The 19,553-nt window shown below is 37.5% G+C and overlaps 1 protein-coding gene and 1 pseudogene across 2 annotated transcripts; one reads left to right on the top strand and one right to left on the bottom strand.

The window, feature by feature from the left end:
- Positions 1 to 5: 5 nt before the first annotated feature.
- Dip-C (dipeptidase C) lies at positions 6 to 9,419 on the bottom strand. The gene is made up of 12 exons (XM_028171613.2): positions 8,976 to 9,419; positions 8,573 to 8,764; positions 8,311 to 8,358; positions 7,720 to 7,781; positions 7,543 to 7,587; positions 5,523 to 5,598; positions 5,246 to 5,439; positions 4,157 to 4,291; positions 2,490 to 2,604; positions 1,510 to 1,701; positions 926 to 1,077; positions 6 to 325 (listed from the first exon to the last, which is right to left on the bottom strand). Exons 1-12 carry the CDS (start codon positions 9,315 to 9,317, stop codon positions 256 to 258), a joined length of 1,623 nt encoding a protein of 540 aa, XP_028027414.2. The 5' UTR covers positions 9,318 to 9,419; the 3' UTR covers positions 6 to 255.
- A 2,857-nt stretch (positions 9,420 to 12,276) lies between these two features.
- LOC114240879 (protein CFDP2-like) lies at positions 12,277 to 16,756 on the top strand (annotated as a pseudogene). The gene has a single exon (XR_016324631.1). The product of XR_016324631.1 is annotated as a protein CFDP2-like (transcript).
- The last annotated feature ends 2,797 nt before the right edge of the window (positions 16,757 to 19,553 follow it).

Below are 19,553 nucleotides of genomic sequence, written 5' to 3'. Positions count from 1 at the left end.
ATTAATTTAAATAAATAGTTATTTATTAGATACAATAAGGTAACCTTAGAGCGCTTTGGTGTCTGACTCAACAGTAAGTTTTATTTTCGTAGCGTTATTTTTCAACTAAAGTCTGTTCTTGTTATAGTTTTTTGGATTCCATTTTGCCAACTTTATCAGAGAAAAAGTTCAGTTTTGATAGTTCTGTGTCATTCTGCATTGATGTTTGAGAAAATATCGTAATTGAAAAACAAATGATATGCAACTTTGGTCCTTTTAAACATTGAATTTAAGTTCTTTATTAAAATTGGATCCGTTGGACATAAATTCTTCAATTTCTTGAACGCTGAAATGAAAACATTAAATTTATTTATAGAAAAATAATAATTTTACATCCGTTACGAAAAGATTCAAATTATAAGGAAAGCGTTCATTAAAAAAAGAAGCAAGGTATCTTGAATATTTATTGGGAAAACCTAATGATTGGTGTTAATGTTATCACGGAACACAGAAGGGCATGGAAGTTCGGCTATCTCATGTTTTTATCTTGTCCCAGTGTAAAGAAAAACATGACTTGATTTCATGTTATTATTAAACCATAAATCCAATTCTGATATTACTGTCACAAACTGTTTGACAACACAATGTTTGAAGTCGTCGTGGCCTAAAGGATAAAACGTCCGGTGCAATCGTATATAGCGATGCACCGGTGTTCGAATCCCGAGGTGGGTGGTGCATTTACGTTGTAGATGTCTATGCGCTCCAGTAACCACTTAACATCAGGTGGGCTGTGAGCTTGTCCATCCATCTAAGCAATAAAAAAAAACAAAAAAAATTGTTTTCGTTTTGATCTAGCGTAGTGCGGATCATACTTTACAACACAAACACATACAATGTAATTAACCAAAGTCTACAAATATAAAATTCTCTAAATGTATGTACTCACGTGCGAGGAACAAACGTCAAATTCTCAACGCCGTCGTCCGTTATAAGAACATCGTCTTCAATCCGTACTCCGCCGAAGCCAATGAAACGCTCTACTCTGTGCCAGTTGAAGAAACGAGACTGTTCTGGGTTGTTACGGGCAGAATCCAATAACTGTAACCGAACTTTTAAACTATAAAGTTCTATACATTTCAATTCGTTTAATAAATCATGCCTTTATTTATATTTATAAATAAATAAATAAAATAAAATAAAAATTAAAAGGCTTTTATTTCTTGCTTTTAAAAAAAAAGTGACATTACAAAATTATAAAAATTGTTGATTATACATTAATAATAATAGATACTAATTATGATAGAATTCTTAATATAATGTGTATAATATTAGTCGGATCAACATAAAAGATATAAAAAAGGTTATATTAATTTAGCGTGCAGGCATGCAAGAACCCCACTTATGTGAGGGTGAAGGCCTCCTCCAGACTTTTCCATTTGTCTGACAAATATTTATATTTATACTAATATATAAATCTACAGTGGTTTCACATTATTAAACTACTACTTTAAATAGGGAAAGCATACGCACTCTTGGTATAAAATAGCAGCCCGGCTCGATAGTAAGTACCATTCCCGCTAAGAGTTGTCTGGCTGTGCGTAGTTTGGCCAGAGGGCCAGTCATCCTCGGAGGACAGTTAGGCAGATATCCTCCCACATCGTGCACGTCCAGTCCTAACAAATGGCCTAAACCGTGAGGTTGTAGGATACCATTAACTCCGTTCTGAAAGAATACAGTAAGGTTTTTTTAAAATAAATATTACTTCGATCCAGCACTATGTGCATTTGTGCGTCAATCAACTCATCTGTGTGCTTAGTGCGAGTTTTTTAACGTTCTCGATAGCGTAAAAGTTAGCTTATATTTGTATGGACTGGGATCGTTTGCGTACGTTTGCCGCTAGGGGCGCTGTTCCAACTGCATACAAAATTGGCTTAACTTTTACGCTATAGAGAACGTTAAGAAACTCGTACTAAGCACTCTGTAGGTATACAGTTGCTTGCACGTACAAATCTCATAAATAGTACTAACTACGTACAATAGGTGGCGTGAAAACAATTACGGATGAATTAGTTTAATTCATTTATTAATTTGTAAATTACAAATACGTTGTAACTTGTTTCACTTGTTTGGATACAACAATTCAATCTAATAATTCTATTTCTCATATACATTAAATAAATGGCAATCCACACACTAAACCCTCTGTTTTGAAATGTTTAATGACGTCACTGTTGTCAGAGAATTCGAGGGAGTCGTATCTGCGGGATCTAAAATCATGTCTTCGTAATACTTATGAGACAACGAGCATACAGAGCACCATTCATATTGTGAGGCCTAGTTTACGTGAGTTACGAGAGAAATTTCGTAATTATAGTAATACGATAAATTTTATTTTATTATTACTATTACATACGAAATTCGAGGCGATAATTTAAGTAAGAATATACGAAATGTGAAAACTAACTGAATTAGTAGTTATTGTTCTGTTAATATTTTAGGTAAAGGTATACCCGAATCATTTCTTCAATATCTCCTTGCAGCAGGCCTCCCCTCTTTAGATGAGCGAGCATAGCGCGGTTGGCAGTCAGGTGCATTTCGTGCCAAAACACACCGGGTTTCGCTTCTCTGTAAAATAACATAATTTGAGGTTAATAAACTGGAAACCACTAAATTACTGATACGAATGTACTTAAATTTTCCAAGAATTTCGCGATTCCATAAACATGATTAAAATCATCCGTGACGATTACATCCGTACTCTTTTTTTAATTGCCTACATGGGTGAACGAACTCATGGCTCACCTGACTATAAGCAGTAACCGGAGACCATATACATCAACAGTTATGCTTTCCGCTCTAGGTCAATAATACACTATTGCTAGTAGAAACAAGTCCCTAATCGCGAGTAAATTCCAGAGTGCAGCGTTAACCCTCGGACAGGGGTTCCGAAAATAGCGCATAGACATCAACCCAGCGAAAAGCACAGCAGTGTTATCTCAACGGGGAAAAACACAGCTTATTTGGTGGTACTGGTGGTAGGACCTTTTTACTGGTGGTAGGACCTCTTGTGAGTCCGCGCGGGTGGGTACCGCCACCCTGCCTGTTTCTGCCGTGAAGCAGTAATGCGTTTCGGTTTGAAGGGTGGGGCAGCCGTTGTAACTATACTTGAGACCGTAGAACTTGTATCTCGGGGTGGGTGGCGCGTTTACGTTGTGGATGTCTATGGGCTCCAGTAACCACTTAACATCAGGTGGGCTGTGAGCTCGTCCACCCATCTAAGAAATAAAAAAATATATATATTTCCTTCCGCAATAGGAGAAATATCACACCCCGATCACCCTCTTCGACCAACCTATACCTGGGCCAGGAAGGTCAAGTACCTGGGAGTCACTCTGGATGCATCCATGACATTCCGCCTGCATATAGAAACAGTGCGTGACCGTGCCGCATTTATTCTCGGCAGACTCTATCGCATGATCTGTAAGCGGAGTAAAATGTCCCTTCGGAACAAGGTGACACTTTACAAAACTTGCATAAGGCCCGTCATGACTTACGCGAGTGTAGTGCTCGCTCACGCGGCCTGCACACACATAGACACCCTCCAATCCCTACAATCCCGCTTGTGCAGGTTAGCCGTCGGGGCTCCGTGGTTGGTAAGGAACGTTGACCTACACGACGACCTGGGCCTCGAATCAATCCGGAAATACATGAAGTCAGTGGCGAAACGGTACTTCGATAAGGCTATGCGTCGTGATAATCGCCGCTGATTACTTCCCGAATCCTGATCATGCAGGAGCCAGTCACCGTCGACGCCCTAGACACGTCCTTACGGATCCATCAGATCTAATAACCTTTGCATTAGACATCTTCAGCTCTAACACTAGGAGCAGGCCTAGGTAACCGTACTCGTCGAACTTGACAAATCATGCATCAGCCCGCTGAGTTTCTCGCCGCATCTCCTCAGCGGGTCGCGATTCCGATCCGGTAACAGATTCATTCACGAAGCAATTGCTCTTGAGTTGTTAAGTCTCCTTCAGAGGTGCTCGGGCAACGGTTAGCATATCCCACCCCTCCTGGCTGAGCCTTTGCTTGCCCACCTGTCCTGGTGAAACTGGAAAGGCCTCCGGACCACTAGTAATCTTTCAGTCATAAAAAAAAAACTATTGTAATAGATTACCTTATAACGGCATCTCTCGCAAAGAGCACAGCTTCATAGATCAATTTTTGATCCTCCGTAAATTTCCCGTTAGCCGGGAAAGAGCAGGTGATGTCGGCGGCGTATCCGGCGTAGTTGCCACCCATGTCGAATAAGCTGCGCATTAAAAAAAAGAGAACTAATCACTCCAAACTCGAAACCTTTAAGAGTAGCTTTTTTTATTTTTTTATTGCTATGATGGGTGGACGAGCTCACAGCCTACCTGGTGTTAAGTGGTTACTGGAGCCCCTATATATCTACAACGTAAATGCGCCACCCACCTTGAGATATAAGTTCTAAGGTCTCAGTATGGTTAGAACGGCTGTCTCACCCTTCAAACCAAAACGCATTACTGCTACACGGCAGAAATAGGCGGGGTGGTGGTACCTACCCGTGCGGACTTACAAGATGTCCTACCACCAGTAAAAAGCTATTAAAGAGTGCCTGCTGGTGTCTTTCAGTTTTGTTATCAAATATATTTTTATTGGTATTGTTATCAGAATTACTCGTAGCGATACGGCAATGTTATCGAATCTTAAGAAATTCGTTAAAATATGAATGGCGATTACGTGAATTTGAAGAAATTTAGCGACAATATCTTAACACGCCACTTCAGTGGAAGACGCTCCCTTTACTTACGGAGGCGATAGCAGAATTTCCTGTCTGCCCGTGTGTGTGTGAGTGCGCGTGTGTGCGTGTGTGCGTGCGTGCGCATGGTGTGTGTGTGAGAGAGAGTTTGTGTGTGGGTGTGTCTATTGTTCCTTTGACTTTATAATTACACAAGCTCAAGAATTCAACACCACTGCCAGACATGAGATTAAAGTTTCTATTTTATTGTATAGACGCTGTTCCACGTTCGAGCCTTTATACGAGGCTGTTTCTTAGTCAGATTTTTACTTTAAATCACTATTGTGTGTACTCAGAGTTGCAAGAGTTGGGGTGCTATGGTGATTGGTGTTTGAAATCAGATTCTTTGTTAAAGATATTTTGTAATTGAGTTTGGGTGCAATTGTTTTTGAACTTTTTTCATGTAACACATGTGTTCAGGTTTAAAAAAAGGATTCCTCTCACCATATGTCGCCGTCTACGATAATCTTGCTGTTAGGAGTCCCGGCGTGGCCGTAGTGAAGTGTCGCGGCGTTGTGTCCCGATCCGCATATGCAAGTGTACGAAACATGTCGGCACCCGCCAACACGGTAACAATGATCCAGAAATATAGACTCGCACTGGTATTCCATACGACCTGGCTTAGCGTACAACATCACCTGGAATATAACAGCTCGTAACATTTCCTCAAAAATATAAAAATAAATGAGCATTAATAAGAATCAAGCGTTTGTTATTGTACCTGTTTGTGTGCGTCAGATGAGACTTTACACACATATCGCATAACAGCGATTTCCTCTGGCGTTTTGATAACGCGCCTGCAAAAATGTTAATTGTCAAACAACTGTACAGCTTTATACCTCAAATATTAATTGTAATCTATGGCTTTATATGCCATTCCGTTAAGGTTATAAATAGAACTGCTAGACAATGTAATGCGCCGCTTCGACAAAGCGGCTCGACACGAGAACCCTCTCATCGTGGCCGCCGGTAACTACATTCTCGATCCTGCGGACAGAATGGAAAGCAATCGACGTCGCCCAAAACACGTCATTTCGGATCCTCCCGATTAACTAACAGTGCTTTTAGGTACTTCAAGCACCGGTCATCGATCTCGTCAAACTCGTAGCTTGCGACGAAGGGCTCGACGTGTAAATTAACCCACAGACACAGCCCACTGAGTTTCTCGCCGGATCTTCTCAGTGGGTCGCGTTTTCGATGCGGTGGTAGATTCTGCGAAGCACGGCTCTTGCTAGGGTTCATGTTAGCAACGTCGCCAGGTTTGAGCCCCGTGAGCTCACCTACTAGTTAGGATTACGCTGAAATAGCCACTCAAGGCTATCAGCTTAGGTAGGAAAAAAAAACAATGTAACTTCTTTTTCATAGTTTCTTGATTACTTTGAGGCCAATTTTTTTTGTAGTAGATTACAAAAAAAAATTACCTCAGGATGATGAAACACCGATATAGCCACATTTCTTGATACGAGCACACCTGGCTTCTATTTTTTAGGCCAGGTTTTCAAAACTTTACACGTTTATTACATTTATTTCTTGTGTCAAATGTACCTATGTTTTCTCCTAACTTCTCTTAGAGGAGAAGTTCTGTCACATACAAACGCATACAAGAATAATATATAATTAAATAGCTTTAACAAACAATTTTATTCGCGATTTTTTCATATCGCTCATTTCGCATAAAATGTAAAATTGCAGTGTTTTATTTCAAAACCACACCATTTTGTTGGTGTTTAAAAATAACTCTAAAGTTACTTATATTGATAAAAACCACATTTTTGTTGCTTGTCTGTGGGTGTCAGTTCTTTTTTTTATTGCTTAGATGGATGGACGAGCTCACAGCCCACCTGGTGTTAAGTGATTACTGGAGCCCACAGACATCTACGACGTAAATGCGCCACCCACCTTGAGATATAAGTTCTAAAGTCTCAGTATAGTTACAACGGCTGCCCCACCCTTCAAACCGAAACGCAATACTGCTTCACGGCAGAAATAGGAAATAGCCAGGGTGGTGGTACCTACCCGCGCGGGCTCACAAGCGGACCTACCACCAGTAAAATTCATAATTAGGTATTGACCTATTTACATTTCAAGTCTTTCCTGTCATAGGAAGAGACTTTTAAAGGAATAATTACGTCATAAGAGACAAACATCTACATTATTTAAAATGAAAATGTCAGAACATAATAACATCATTACAATTTGTATCTCTATCTATCTTTGACAATGATCATGATTAAGTTAAGTAGTTAATCTGATACATTTTTATCAATGTTAATACCATGATAAATACATTAAAAAAAATGATTGCCTTTGTAGGCAGTCGAGCCTACGGTTCAACCTGATGGTAAGTAGTTACCATCGCCGGTGGACATCAGTAATGCCTGGACCAAGCTGCTGCAAGGAACAAAACAATTTTTTGTAGAAAAAATTATCAAGTTATTGTTAAGAAATTATCGGATAAATTATCATTAGTAGTTGTGGATTTTGGTCGTAGCAGCAATTTGATTGTGTTATGTATGTGTAAAATGTCGAAATAAATACTATGCTAAAGAATGTATATATGTTCCACTTCCGTGAGTTCTAACCACAAAACTACTTCTACAGATTAATCTTGCAGTTTCTGAGTGACTAATGGCGTCCATAGTATGGTAAAAGTATTGGACACGTCGGAAATATGATAATGAGAATATCAACACTACAAATTAAAACTTAAAATTATTATAATTTCATATTTATCAACTTACAATTCTGCAATAATTGGAAATAAGGTTTCATTATCCACATTGAACCTGAAAAAAAAAGCAGATGAGCATTTCAGAAAGTAAAGAAGAGGTTTGGTCCTATCCCTTTTGGGAATAATAATGGTTGTTAACTTCTATCTTAAACCTATTATTGTCCTTAGTTAAAACTTGATTACTTACTCATCAATTCCATTAAAAATGGCTTCTCGGGCCGTCAAGCCACTGTCGGTGTTTGGACCAGACTGTAAAACATAATACATACTTTCTAAGAAACAAGTTAATTATTAAAGCTGATAGAAATAAGAAACCTGAACCACTTTCGATGTGATGTGGTTTGTTTCTTCTCAACAAAAACCTTTATTTATAAAATGTCTATTTCACACCCCACAAATAATAAACCATGTACACAATAAGAATAGATAGGTACTCTTGTACACACTAAAAGAAAATAATGACCCTGCTAAAGCTGAAGTGAAGATAATTGTTGTATATTGGTTTGGGTGACCTCATTGCAATTAACAATATTATATTAGACTGTCCCCATTGAGACGACTAAACATTTTAAAAGTATACACATATTGGGGATATGATACTGTGCTGTCTGGTTTACATGTGCTTCAAGTACGATCAGCAGAAGATGCAGAATCAAAAGAATTACAGATTCATGTTTGATTTGTTGAGTTGAACCTACCTGTGACTCATAAAGTTTCATTAAAATTCAGAATTAGGTTATTCCCTATTATTTTTATGAATATTTTGACAGCAACTTACCAATGTCAGCAATGTTTCCGGCATCAAACTTTTGAGTACATCTTTTATCTGTAATGTTAATTCTTCCTTTAATTTGTATTACAGTTTAGATGGAATTCTTTTTATTTAATTGTAAGGTATTTAATGGTTTATTATAATTTGTTTAACAAAAGTCATATCATCATAAATTGTATCTATGAAATGTATAATCATAAATTACTTATTGTTTTAGAGCATATAGAATACAGCATGCTGATTTCAGATATAAAATATTTTTTCTCACCTCATCAACATAATAGACTTCATCAACTGCATATATGTTTTTGAAGTCACTACAGGCATGCAATTTGCCCATCCAGACTTCATACTCCTCAGGAAGTCTGGGCACAAAGAGGTAAGACTTGCCTGTACTAACATCTAGGGCAAAATAACAACCGGGTTCTCTAACGCCACAAACCCATGTAAAATAGGCTTCCTGAAAAAAGTTGATGTTCTTTTAAAGAAGCAAACTAGCTGATAATATACGTCGCTTCGGAGCTGGGTCAGCCCAGGCTAGATAATTTTGATTGTAGATATAGCTTATTCTTATATGTTGATATTTCATTTCCGTTTTTAAGTGTACAATTTGTTAATTAAAATTACCAGATTGTAGTAATTATAGATAATTTATTATGCTGCTTGCTTACCTGTCTAAATACATATTGTACATCAGTATCATAGTGGTTCACATCTTCACCTCCTTGCAAAACCACTATTTGTCCACTTTTGAGTTTATTTGCTAATCTTCGTCGGTTTGTTGCGAACAAAGATAGCGGCACTTCAAGAGTGCCAGGGCCCATAGACCACGTCGCTGCCATGTTCGATGATATAATGAAAGGCAATTTTATCTTTGAATGGTTTGCAAAAATATCAATACGTGATAAAACTGTGGTGGGGATATAAGACCGATTACATGAGTTTTGATATGTCCTAAAATATCTTACATTAAATAAGCACCTTCTCCTTATCACGTTTCTAATCTTAAGCATTAAGGTGGAGGTAATTAAATGATCAATAAGTAACTTAATATGTATTTACATATTTATCATGTTTTTAACAATTGTTTTGTTATTGTTGTCAATGTTGTCAAATGTCATGATCAAGTTCTATTCGTCTAACAGGCAAAGCGAAGGTATCACACCATGCAGCCTAAGCTATTATTTATACAGTTATATAATTAAAATATTTAGCAAAATGCAATGAAGTTGAGTTTATTTCAGACTAAGTGGGATGAAATTAAATAAAACGAGATGAGCTCGGATCATAAAGTGTCAATAAGCTGATAGTTATTTTACCTACTGAGAGTGCCGTGAACTTTTTGGAAAAGTCGTCGTGACCTAAAGGTTAAGATGTCTGGTGTATTGGTATCGAGCGATACAACGGTGTTCGAATCCAGCCGACGCCGCGACGAGTACCAATTTTTCTAATGAAATACGTACTTAACAAATGTTCACGATTGATTTCCACGGTGAAGGAATAACATCGGGTAATAAAAATCAAACCCGCAAAATTATAATTTGCATAATTACTGGTTGGATCGCTTGTAAGTCCGCACGAGTAGGTACCACCCTCTCGTCTATTTTTGCCGTGAAGCAATAATGCGTTTCGGTTTGAAGGGTGGGGCAGCCGTAGTAGCTATACTGAGACCTTAGAACCTATATCTCAAGGTGTGTGACGCATTTACGTTGTAGATGTCTATGGGCTCCAGTAACCACTTAACACTAGGTGGGCTGTGAGCCCGTCCAACAATCTAAGAAATAAAAAAAATTAGCACCTTTTTTACGTGGCTACGTTCCGATTTGCACTGCGAGCACTGTTCAGTGTTCTTACAGAGAAGAAATTCGTTCCGTTAAGGACTGACAGTATACAGTCAAAGTATCCAAAGGAAATATATAACGTCATAAATCGTTGCCATTTTCCTACTGTGAACACTGGTGTTTTCATTTCATTTCAAGATTTCGGCTTTTTATTATTATTGCCCATGCAATTATGTTATGATACATTAAATTGCCTGAAAATCAATAATATCTTTTACTAAAAAGTATCATTAGTTTTATGATGCGATTAATCCAACTAAGAATAACTTGGATAACTAATTTTTTAATATAATTAAATTAAAAAAAACAATTTCACGTTGAAGTGAAAACAACGCAAAACAAAACGGCTGCCTCTAGAAGACAGTATACTGTACTGCGTCCCCTTTTAAACAGTAACTAGTATAGCAGATACCAACTTATAGATAGTAGACAGAGTGTGCAACTAGCAGTGCAAATTGGAACATGGCCTTATTATTCTTTTGGGAATTGTTTATGGTTAAATTTTGTTGTTTGTTGGATAAGCACAGGGACAAAAGCCCATACTTCAAAATCTTTGGCAACAAAAGGTTGAAGTTGAAACCATGTATGCTGTACGAAAATGAAATGGAGCGTACTGAAATATAATTTATTAAGGTTTAATAATAATTAAACTAAAATGAGATGTTACGGTACTTAATCTAAGTCACAAAAAACCAAATGTTCGATGAGGTTAAATGAAGTAGCTTCGAGAAGTCACATCGATCGCTTTTTTTTTATTTCCTCACGCTACAACATTTTCACAAATATTAAGCAATAGGTACTTACCTACTTTTACCGGTTTTTACCCGAAAGGGGTCCATGATACATTGAATAATTAGGTAAAATAAATAATAATTCATCACCAAAAATTAATAATTAAACATTAAAAAATTCATTTAAATGTAATTAATGTAATTGAATTATAGGTTAATAAATTATTGATTGTTATCGTTTAATGTGTACTATGCATGGAATTAAATAAAGCTTTATTATTATTGTTATTTACTTACCTACATAATACAGGTATAAAATTGAATAAATACTGAAATAACAAAAAAAAAGCAATACACACATGTTTGTTCAGGTCGCGCTCCCGCTAAAAAGTACAGATTTTTTCGGAAATCAAGTGTTATTACTAGGATTTTATTACACTAGAGAGACCCTATTTTTTGGCGTGATCAATATTACCAGTACTTATGATATTTAAGCTAACTCAGCCGTTTTTTATTTCCATTGTAAAAAGGCGAGCATGTACCTAGCTCACTTTATGTGGTTACCGTCGGTCATGACGGCGAAACCCATGTAGATCGGTAATTAGGATTTTAAAGATGGCTATTTATGACCACAGATTTGTAATCTACTATACATTATAATGCTGCAGTGGCGGTTACCTGTTTGACAGCTAAATTAATTAAAAATAAAAGTATGTACTCCACAAAGAGAAAATACAAAAACGTATCGCAGCTTTTGCTTTTTTACATTGATGTAGGTACTATGGCCGTTTTCCAATTACAGAACAAGAGCACATTATGCGGCATAATGCTCAACTAAGCTTCAGCATAATTCGGCATTGTGCGTCACTGAGTCGCATTATGCTCTGTAATTGGAAAACTAGGTACCATTAAATAAGGATTAATTACATCACTGAGTCGCATTATGCTCTGTAATTGGAAAACTAGGTACCATTAAATAATGATTAATTACAGAACATAATGCGACTCAGTGACGCACAATGCCGAATTATGCTGAAGCTTAGTTGAGCATTATGTCGCATAATGCGCTCTTGTGCTGTAATTGGAAAACGGCCTATATTTCCGGTCGCACTTATTTGGAATAGCCACTTAAGCTACTAATGAATAGTTAAAAAGTCCTTTAAGTATTTCTAAATTTACCTGTTATAGGTATTTCTAAATTTACCTTCTAAAAAATACACTACAATGCAATGAATAATTGAAGAGAAATATATTTGAATTAAGTAGGTATGTATATTGTGTTGTTTTGTAATTATGTATATAATATTTTAATGGGTAACAATTGTTTGAAAGTGCACTATTAACATAGTATAAAACTAGCTAAACTGTACCACCACTATTTCACAAATTGGGATGTTTTTTTTTGTAGTCAAGATAAGGGCTTATGTAACGCCATTTAAAAGGGAATTACCTACTAATTGAGCAGCCGTTACCTCGGATTAGTTACACATTCTAAAATATATTACAGTTAGAAATAGGGAAATGAAAAACAGATTTTCATATCATTTAACTTTAATCAAAGAAAAATAGCTCTAACAGGACAGGACACTATTTTTCTTGAAACGTTTGTACAAGCTTAAGGCTAATAATGAGAATGTTTCCAAAAGAACAATTTCTTAGAAATTCATTCATTAATTTTCATGTAATTCTTTGTTTTATGCTAAATCTTATCTAAATCACAAGATCGACGATAAATTAAACTACCTACCTAAAATCACAAAATGCACTAAAACATGCACATATGCAATTATATTTTTATACCTTATTGGATTGGTACAATTTTCTATTAATATTAATAATAATAATTATGATGTTAAAAGTATTAGAAACGTAGGAATTCTATAAATTACTATAAACTAAAAATTTGTCTAGGTTACATTTATATTTTGCAATATCAAAAAGTATGCAACTAGTTTCGGAAATCGCATTGTACACGTAATTCAATTTGCCCTAACAACTACATGCGAGGAAGTAACAGTAACTAACTGTAGTTGATACTAGTGTTTGTAAATTACATGTACTGTTATCTCTACAATCACTTTTGAAAGTTCTTCAATGAATCATAAACTGAGTCAGATTTGACAAGAGTAATACGAAATCGTGTAGTGGCTACCTATGTTTTTTTAAATTTGCAAGAATAAACCAATTAATCTACATAATGTAAATTAAAATTCCTGTTTTATAAAACAAATTGAAGGTCAACTACTATTAGGTGTTAGATTAATGTATAGTTAATTTAATGGTTCTAAACGTTACAGTAAACTGATGAAACACACAACAGAATTTTAAATGTTATTGGAATTTGACCTTCAAGAGCATTTTAAAATTAATTAAAACGTAAATAAACAATAGTTAAAGCTCTGGATTTATCAATATAGTTGAGTTTTATTTAATAACTACCTAGGTATGAGGAATTAATATCTAACGCGTTAATCTAGTGCAATCAGTAAAACAAAAGTATTCCACGTAGTGTAATTTAACATTAAGGCTAGTTACGTCATTCAGTACTTTGATCATGATCAGTTAAGGTCACTATAAACGAAGAATAAATATTATGATTGTAGATTGTAGAGTACGTGCGGCCATTTTAGTTCGTTCTCGTGACTCGTGTCGCGCAAGACACGTCACAGATAGCCATCCTTTTCTCGCACGCTCTCCGCATATAGCACCATTGTAATCCGACACGTTTCATACACACAAGCGATTTCACAACATGTTCCACACTTTCACAGATAGAATGTTTTGTTTATAAATTAAGAATCTACAGATATTTCATGACACGGTTGTTTCTTTTCTTTTAATCTTCGAACAGCTTCAGCAACAAGGGCACGTTGCTCCAATAACCTTTCCACGAGATCAACTGGTTCCTGCTTTCTAATGTAGTAAGGTGCAGCTCGAGCTCTAGCCTGCAGGTGAAGCTTTTGTTTCAGACCAAGGGTGAGTTCCTCGATAGGAGGTAATCTATTAGAAGGCAATTGCCTCCTGTCTTGCTCTGTACTATGGCGATTTTCACAGCTGGATTTCTCTCTCAGCATAGTGGTAAAAGTCTTTTAATTTTAAAGTTTGTTTCACACGAGACTAGAAGGCTCACCGGTAATGTGGGCGGCGCGTTACGTTTGCGAATACCGAATGAATGAGCAGCCGACCCAAGTGTAGGAAAGACAGGTCTATGCGGGGGAAAGTGAAGGGAGGGGTTGTGACGTACACAGATGCGCAGTCGTGCCGGACTGTATACAAACAATACAACGGACGTAAATAAACACAAGACGAACTTATACACACAATTAAAGTATCTATGCTTCTGTGTGTGTGAAGACCGACAGTGGGTCGACTTTACTCATAAAAAATGGCAAGAAACGTGATAAAAGTGGCTAAAGTAGAAAATTGACTGATTGTATATATATTATATTGGTATATAATTTAAATTTAAAGGAAAGAAAGATACATTTTAAAGATCTGATTAGTGTCTACCGTATTCAAATTTGAAAATGACATTTATTTTTCAACGTGTCTTTCAAAACGAAACATTGCTAAATTTAGTTCGTCGGTTTCGTTGAACCAAAACTAAATACGGGCATTGCCCTGAGGTTTTTTCCACATTAAACACTAGCAAGTTGAAAACCAGCATTATAGTGATTTCATTTGTAAATTTTAAGGAAGTCGTGTTATTATGTTTATCTGTATAATTTATAACCTTGATAAACGATAAAATAAATACCTACACACTTCAGTGAGATAAACTAGATAAAAAAAAATTTAATTTAATAAAAACTAATGAAATTTTTAATATCCTATTTATATATTGAACTTAATAGCTTCGTTAGCGTTAATTTTACTACACGTGATCAAAAGATAATAAAGAGCAAATTGCCACGTGATAATTTCGCGTGGTACTAAACTGCTTGTCCCGGCTCTACGCACTATTTAAAATTCTTTATTGTTCTTAGTATGATAATTAATAAAAACGTGTTTTATATTTTATCTGTATTTATATATAAGCGTGCGTGGGGAGTACATAAGTCCATGACTCATAAATTTTAGTTTATACGTTTGAAGACAGCATATTAGTGTTTGTAATGTTGTTTCACACTTCACGAACATATAAACATATACACATATTTATTTAATATAATATTTTAATTTAAGCTATATGTTATTAAATGTATGGGGATGTAAAGGGGCAAATTAACACCACACTGTCTCAAGTGCCAACCCTACCTGCACGTGATACATCTTGCTGATTAACGAACAGGGCCTTGGCGATCGATAGATGGCGGAATAACCATCAACAAAAACCGCTCGGTGCGGAAATTCCTGTGCCGGTAATGGGCAGCAGCATTACAGGTGCAAGGCACCGAGTACTGCGATCGCCAACCCGCCTGCCAAGCGTGACGATTACGGCATAACCCCCCCTTATGGCAGCCATAAATAAAAAACGGCCCCCAGTTTCCGGCAGCCTTACTATCTCTGGCTACGGTAGCAGCCATGGTAACGGTAAGGCAGGGGGTGTGAAGAATCTCCGGGCTACGGATAGCTACCACCAAATGACCTTGGCGACTTTCAATACCCGGACCCTGCGGCTTGACGAGCATATTGAGGAACTGGAAGTGGAATTAGGAAGGATACGATGGCACGTCCTAGGGTTGTGCGAAGTCCGAAGACAGGGGGAGGACGTCATAACTCTAGACTCAGGCCACCTATTTTACTTTCGGGAATGAGACCAATCTGGACAAGGTGGAGTTAGCTTTCTCGTCAATAAAATCCTTACGGACAACGTTGTAGGGGTATCCAGTGTGTCGACGCGGGTAGCGTATCTCATAATTAAGCTCACTGAAAGGTATTCCCTAAAGCTGGTGCAAGTATACGCACCGACTTCATCATACTTGGATGACGATGTGGAGGTTGTGTACGACGATATCACCAGGGCTCTGCACAACACCACAAAAGCCCACTTCAATGTTGTCATGTGGGATTTTAACGCTAAAGTGGGAGAGACTTGCGACGAATCGGTGCTAAGATCCTTCGGTTATGGCTGTAGGAACCACAGGGGGCAAATGCTAGTCAACTTCCTCCAGCGCGAGAGGCTCTTTCTAATGAACTCTTTCTTTGAAAATAAGCCACAAAGGAAGTAGACTTGGCTAAGCCCCCACACTGTGACGAAAAACGAGATAGACTTTATTATGACGGACAAGAGGCATATATTCAGGGATGTCTCTGTGATCAGCAGGTTCAATACCGGTAGTGATCACCGGCTTGTCAGGGGCACCCTGAATATGGACTTCAAGTTAGAACGCACCCATCTAATAAAGTCTACGCTTCGACCCAGCCTACATCACATGACTGTAGATCTGGAGCAATTCCAGCTAGATCTCCACAACCGATTCGTTGCCTTGGAAACCACCACAGACGTAGACGAGGCCTTAGATGGCGTGGTTAGGACACTGAGACAGGAGGGATAGAGACTGTGTCGTACAGACAGAACATCAAAATTATCATCCGAGACTCTCCAGCTAATGGAAGAAAGGCGAGAAAATACACAGGCCACACAATAAGAGAAGGTGGGTCTTAATAAGAATATCCGGACGTTTATACGACGCGATCTCCGACGGTACAATACTGCGGATCAGTGACGCAATCGAGCAAAACCGAGGAGCCAAGGTGTTCGTGCAGCGTCTTGGTAGAAGCCACCTTACAAAACTGACCATAAAGGATGGCCAAATTCTCGCCTCCAAACCGGAGATTCTCGAGGAAATTGAGGATTTTCCCTTGTTTATTTATTTTTTTGGGTGGACGATTGTTGCTGGCCGCTTGGTGTCGGAGTTCTTTACAACTTTACTTTAATAAGCATAGCAGACGAATAGTGATGTTCCTTGCGGCGTTTTATTTATTAATATTTACTTTTCAGTCTGGAAAAGTTCTTAATAGTTACGTCTTTAAATTTTTAAATCAACTGGTTGTCTTGAACGTAGATAAAAATTCGTGAAAGTCACGTTGAAATTTTTTGTTTCAAGAAATTCTGTCACTAGTGCCATCGAGTGTCAAAAAGTAACATTAAAATGGATTAAGAGTTGGCGCTAAAATAAATAAACCATTTCAGTCTTTTCGTGTCAAACACACATAAATAAATTTCATTTTGCCTCATTGACACAACTGAGGTTCTTCTCAGTGGGCCGCGATTCCGATCCGGTAGAAGATTTATGCGATGCGAATCAGCTGTTTTTGAGTTGTTATGTCTCCTTTGGAGCCATTCGGGTAGCTGTTAGCAAGCCCCACCCTTCCTGGCTGAGGCCATGCTCGCTCACCTGCCCTGGTGAAACAGAAAAAGCTTGGTTTGATAGTTATCTTCGGGGGCGCTCGCAGTGTGTCCGTCTTGACGAGACTTTCTCGGATTGGCAGAACGTCAGTGCGGGCGTTCCCCAAGGTGGTGTTCTTTCTCCTTTTCTTTTTTCTGTGCTTATAAACTCTGTCACTAAGCTTATATCTTCTAAATTCCACCTCTACGTAGACGATCCCAACTATATCGCCACTTCTCGGAGCCTGACGTTGAATCGGCTATTGCTGCGATGAACAGTGACCTGAAGTCTATCAGTAAATGGGCAAAAAGCCTACGGTCTGCACATTAATCCGGGAAAATCACAGGCTATCATGATAGGGGGTAAACAATTGCGTAGTAGACTCAGCGATCCTATACTCCCCCCAATTTATTTGGATGGGACTCAAATAACTCTAACCGATTCAGTTAAAAACCTGGGTGTTATTGTAGATCGACATCTTTCGTGGAGTTCTCATGTTGCTGAGATTATTAGGAAGGTACACTTCGCCTTGCATTCGTTGAGATGTCTGCAGGGCTTCTGACCGCAGCATACAAAAATATCTCTCGTCCAAGCTCTCATTCTACCCATAATTGATTACGCCGATGCTTGCTACTAGGATGCCACTGAGGAGCTCTCAAATAAACTTGAGAGGTTGCAAAATCTATGTATCCGTTTTATATACAATCTCAGAAAATTCGATCATGTTTCTCTTTTTCGCAAAGAACTTAAATGGCTCCCTATACGCCTTCGTAGGAATACTCGAATATTATGTCTCCTATTCAATGTCCTGCATAAGCCCACTTCTCCCTTATATTTACGTGAGCGATTCTCTTTTATTCGTTCTCCTGATGCTCCCTGCAGATCCAACTAACGTTCTGTCTTGTTATTCCCTTCCCACAAAACTAATTTCTATTCTCACTCCTTTATTGTGCACGCGGTCAGACTGTGGAATTCGTTGCCGGCTGACATCCGAGTTTGCAAGTCTGTTTCTGTTTTTAAATACAAGGTCAAACAATTCTATCTCTCATCAACCGAATGATCACTGTTCTATACTCTTCGTATACCTATACTGTGTTACTTATAATATTTTGTATTCAAGTTTAACAATATTTGCTATGTGTATGTGCATTACAATAATTCTCATGTTGTGTTTTTTATTTTAGCTGTTCTACACACACTCATCACTTTTAATTATTATTCTCATAATCCTCTCGCAGGTCTGGTGGAAGAGATTTCTTAAAGAAATAAGTAGTACCTTTGTACATCATTTTCCTATTACTCTATAGGTACTATGTCTTGTTTTTTGTGTGTACATAAATAAATAAATAAATAATAAATAAAAAAGCCTCCGAGCCACGGGTAATGCTTCATTCGTATAAAAGAAAGGTATTAAAATTACGAAATCTAGTCTAGAAAGCGAAACTTCAGTATGTGTTTTGACCCTCAATTCACTATTACAATTAAGTTTCAAGTACAATAATTACGATTCCTACTTAAATCTTACTGAAATTATATTTCAATGAATTGCTCGGTGAATTGATCAGGTGCTGAAACAACAATTTATATTGCGAAGTGTACAACCTATCTGCGAAGTGTACAACGAACCTACTTACTTGAAACTCTTACTCGAAAATCACTCTAATTTTTGAGATTTTCATGCTCGTACATTTAAAACAATAGTAAATTTATGCATATTTCGTGATCAGTTCATAGTTTTCGGAACCCAGTACATCAATAGTTTTTTTTTATTGTCCTTGTAGGCAGACGAGCGTACGGCCCACCTGTTGGTGAGTGGTTACCGTCGCTCATGGACTTCAGCAATGCCAGGGACAGAGCCAAGCCGCGGCCTACCGCTTAATACACTCCACAAGCCTCGCTTGAAGAAGGACATGTCATAGCGCTCGGGAAACACCGTGGAGGGGAGCTCATTCCATAGCCGGATGATCTGTGGCAAAAAAGACCTCTGGAAACGCACTGTGGATGACCGCAGTGGAGAGTTTTTAGCAAACTGTTATGTGTAAATGTTTTCAAGGTTAATAAATAAATTATTATTATTATTATATCTTTTTTAATATAATTACAACTAACTACGTCAGACTTCAAACATTTGTAACTTCTTGATTTCTGTACGGGAACTTAAAAGAAAAAACTTGGGTAAAACGTTGAGTCCTTGCAAAGGTTAAGTTAAAAATGGTAGCCACATCATTATAATATGTGAATAAGAAAATAATCTCTAAAAACACTGCATTTATTGAACATTTGACTAGTACACACGGTATTATGCTTAGTTTTTACGAAGTAATGATATAACCTTAGTAATTATA

This window comes from Bombyx mandarina, chromosome 18, assembly GCF_030267445.1.
Source record: "Bombyx mandarina strain Sakado chromosome 18, ASM3026744v2".
Taxonomy (NCBI): Eukaryota; Metazoa; Arthropoda; class Insecta; order Lepidoptera; family Bombycidae; genus Bombyx; species Bombyx mandarina.
Note: the sequence above shows the minus strand (reverse complement) of the source record. Positions and strands in the feature narration are given on the sequence as shown.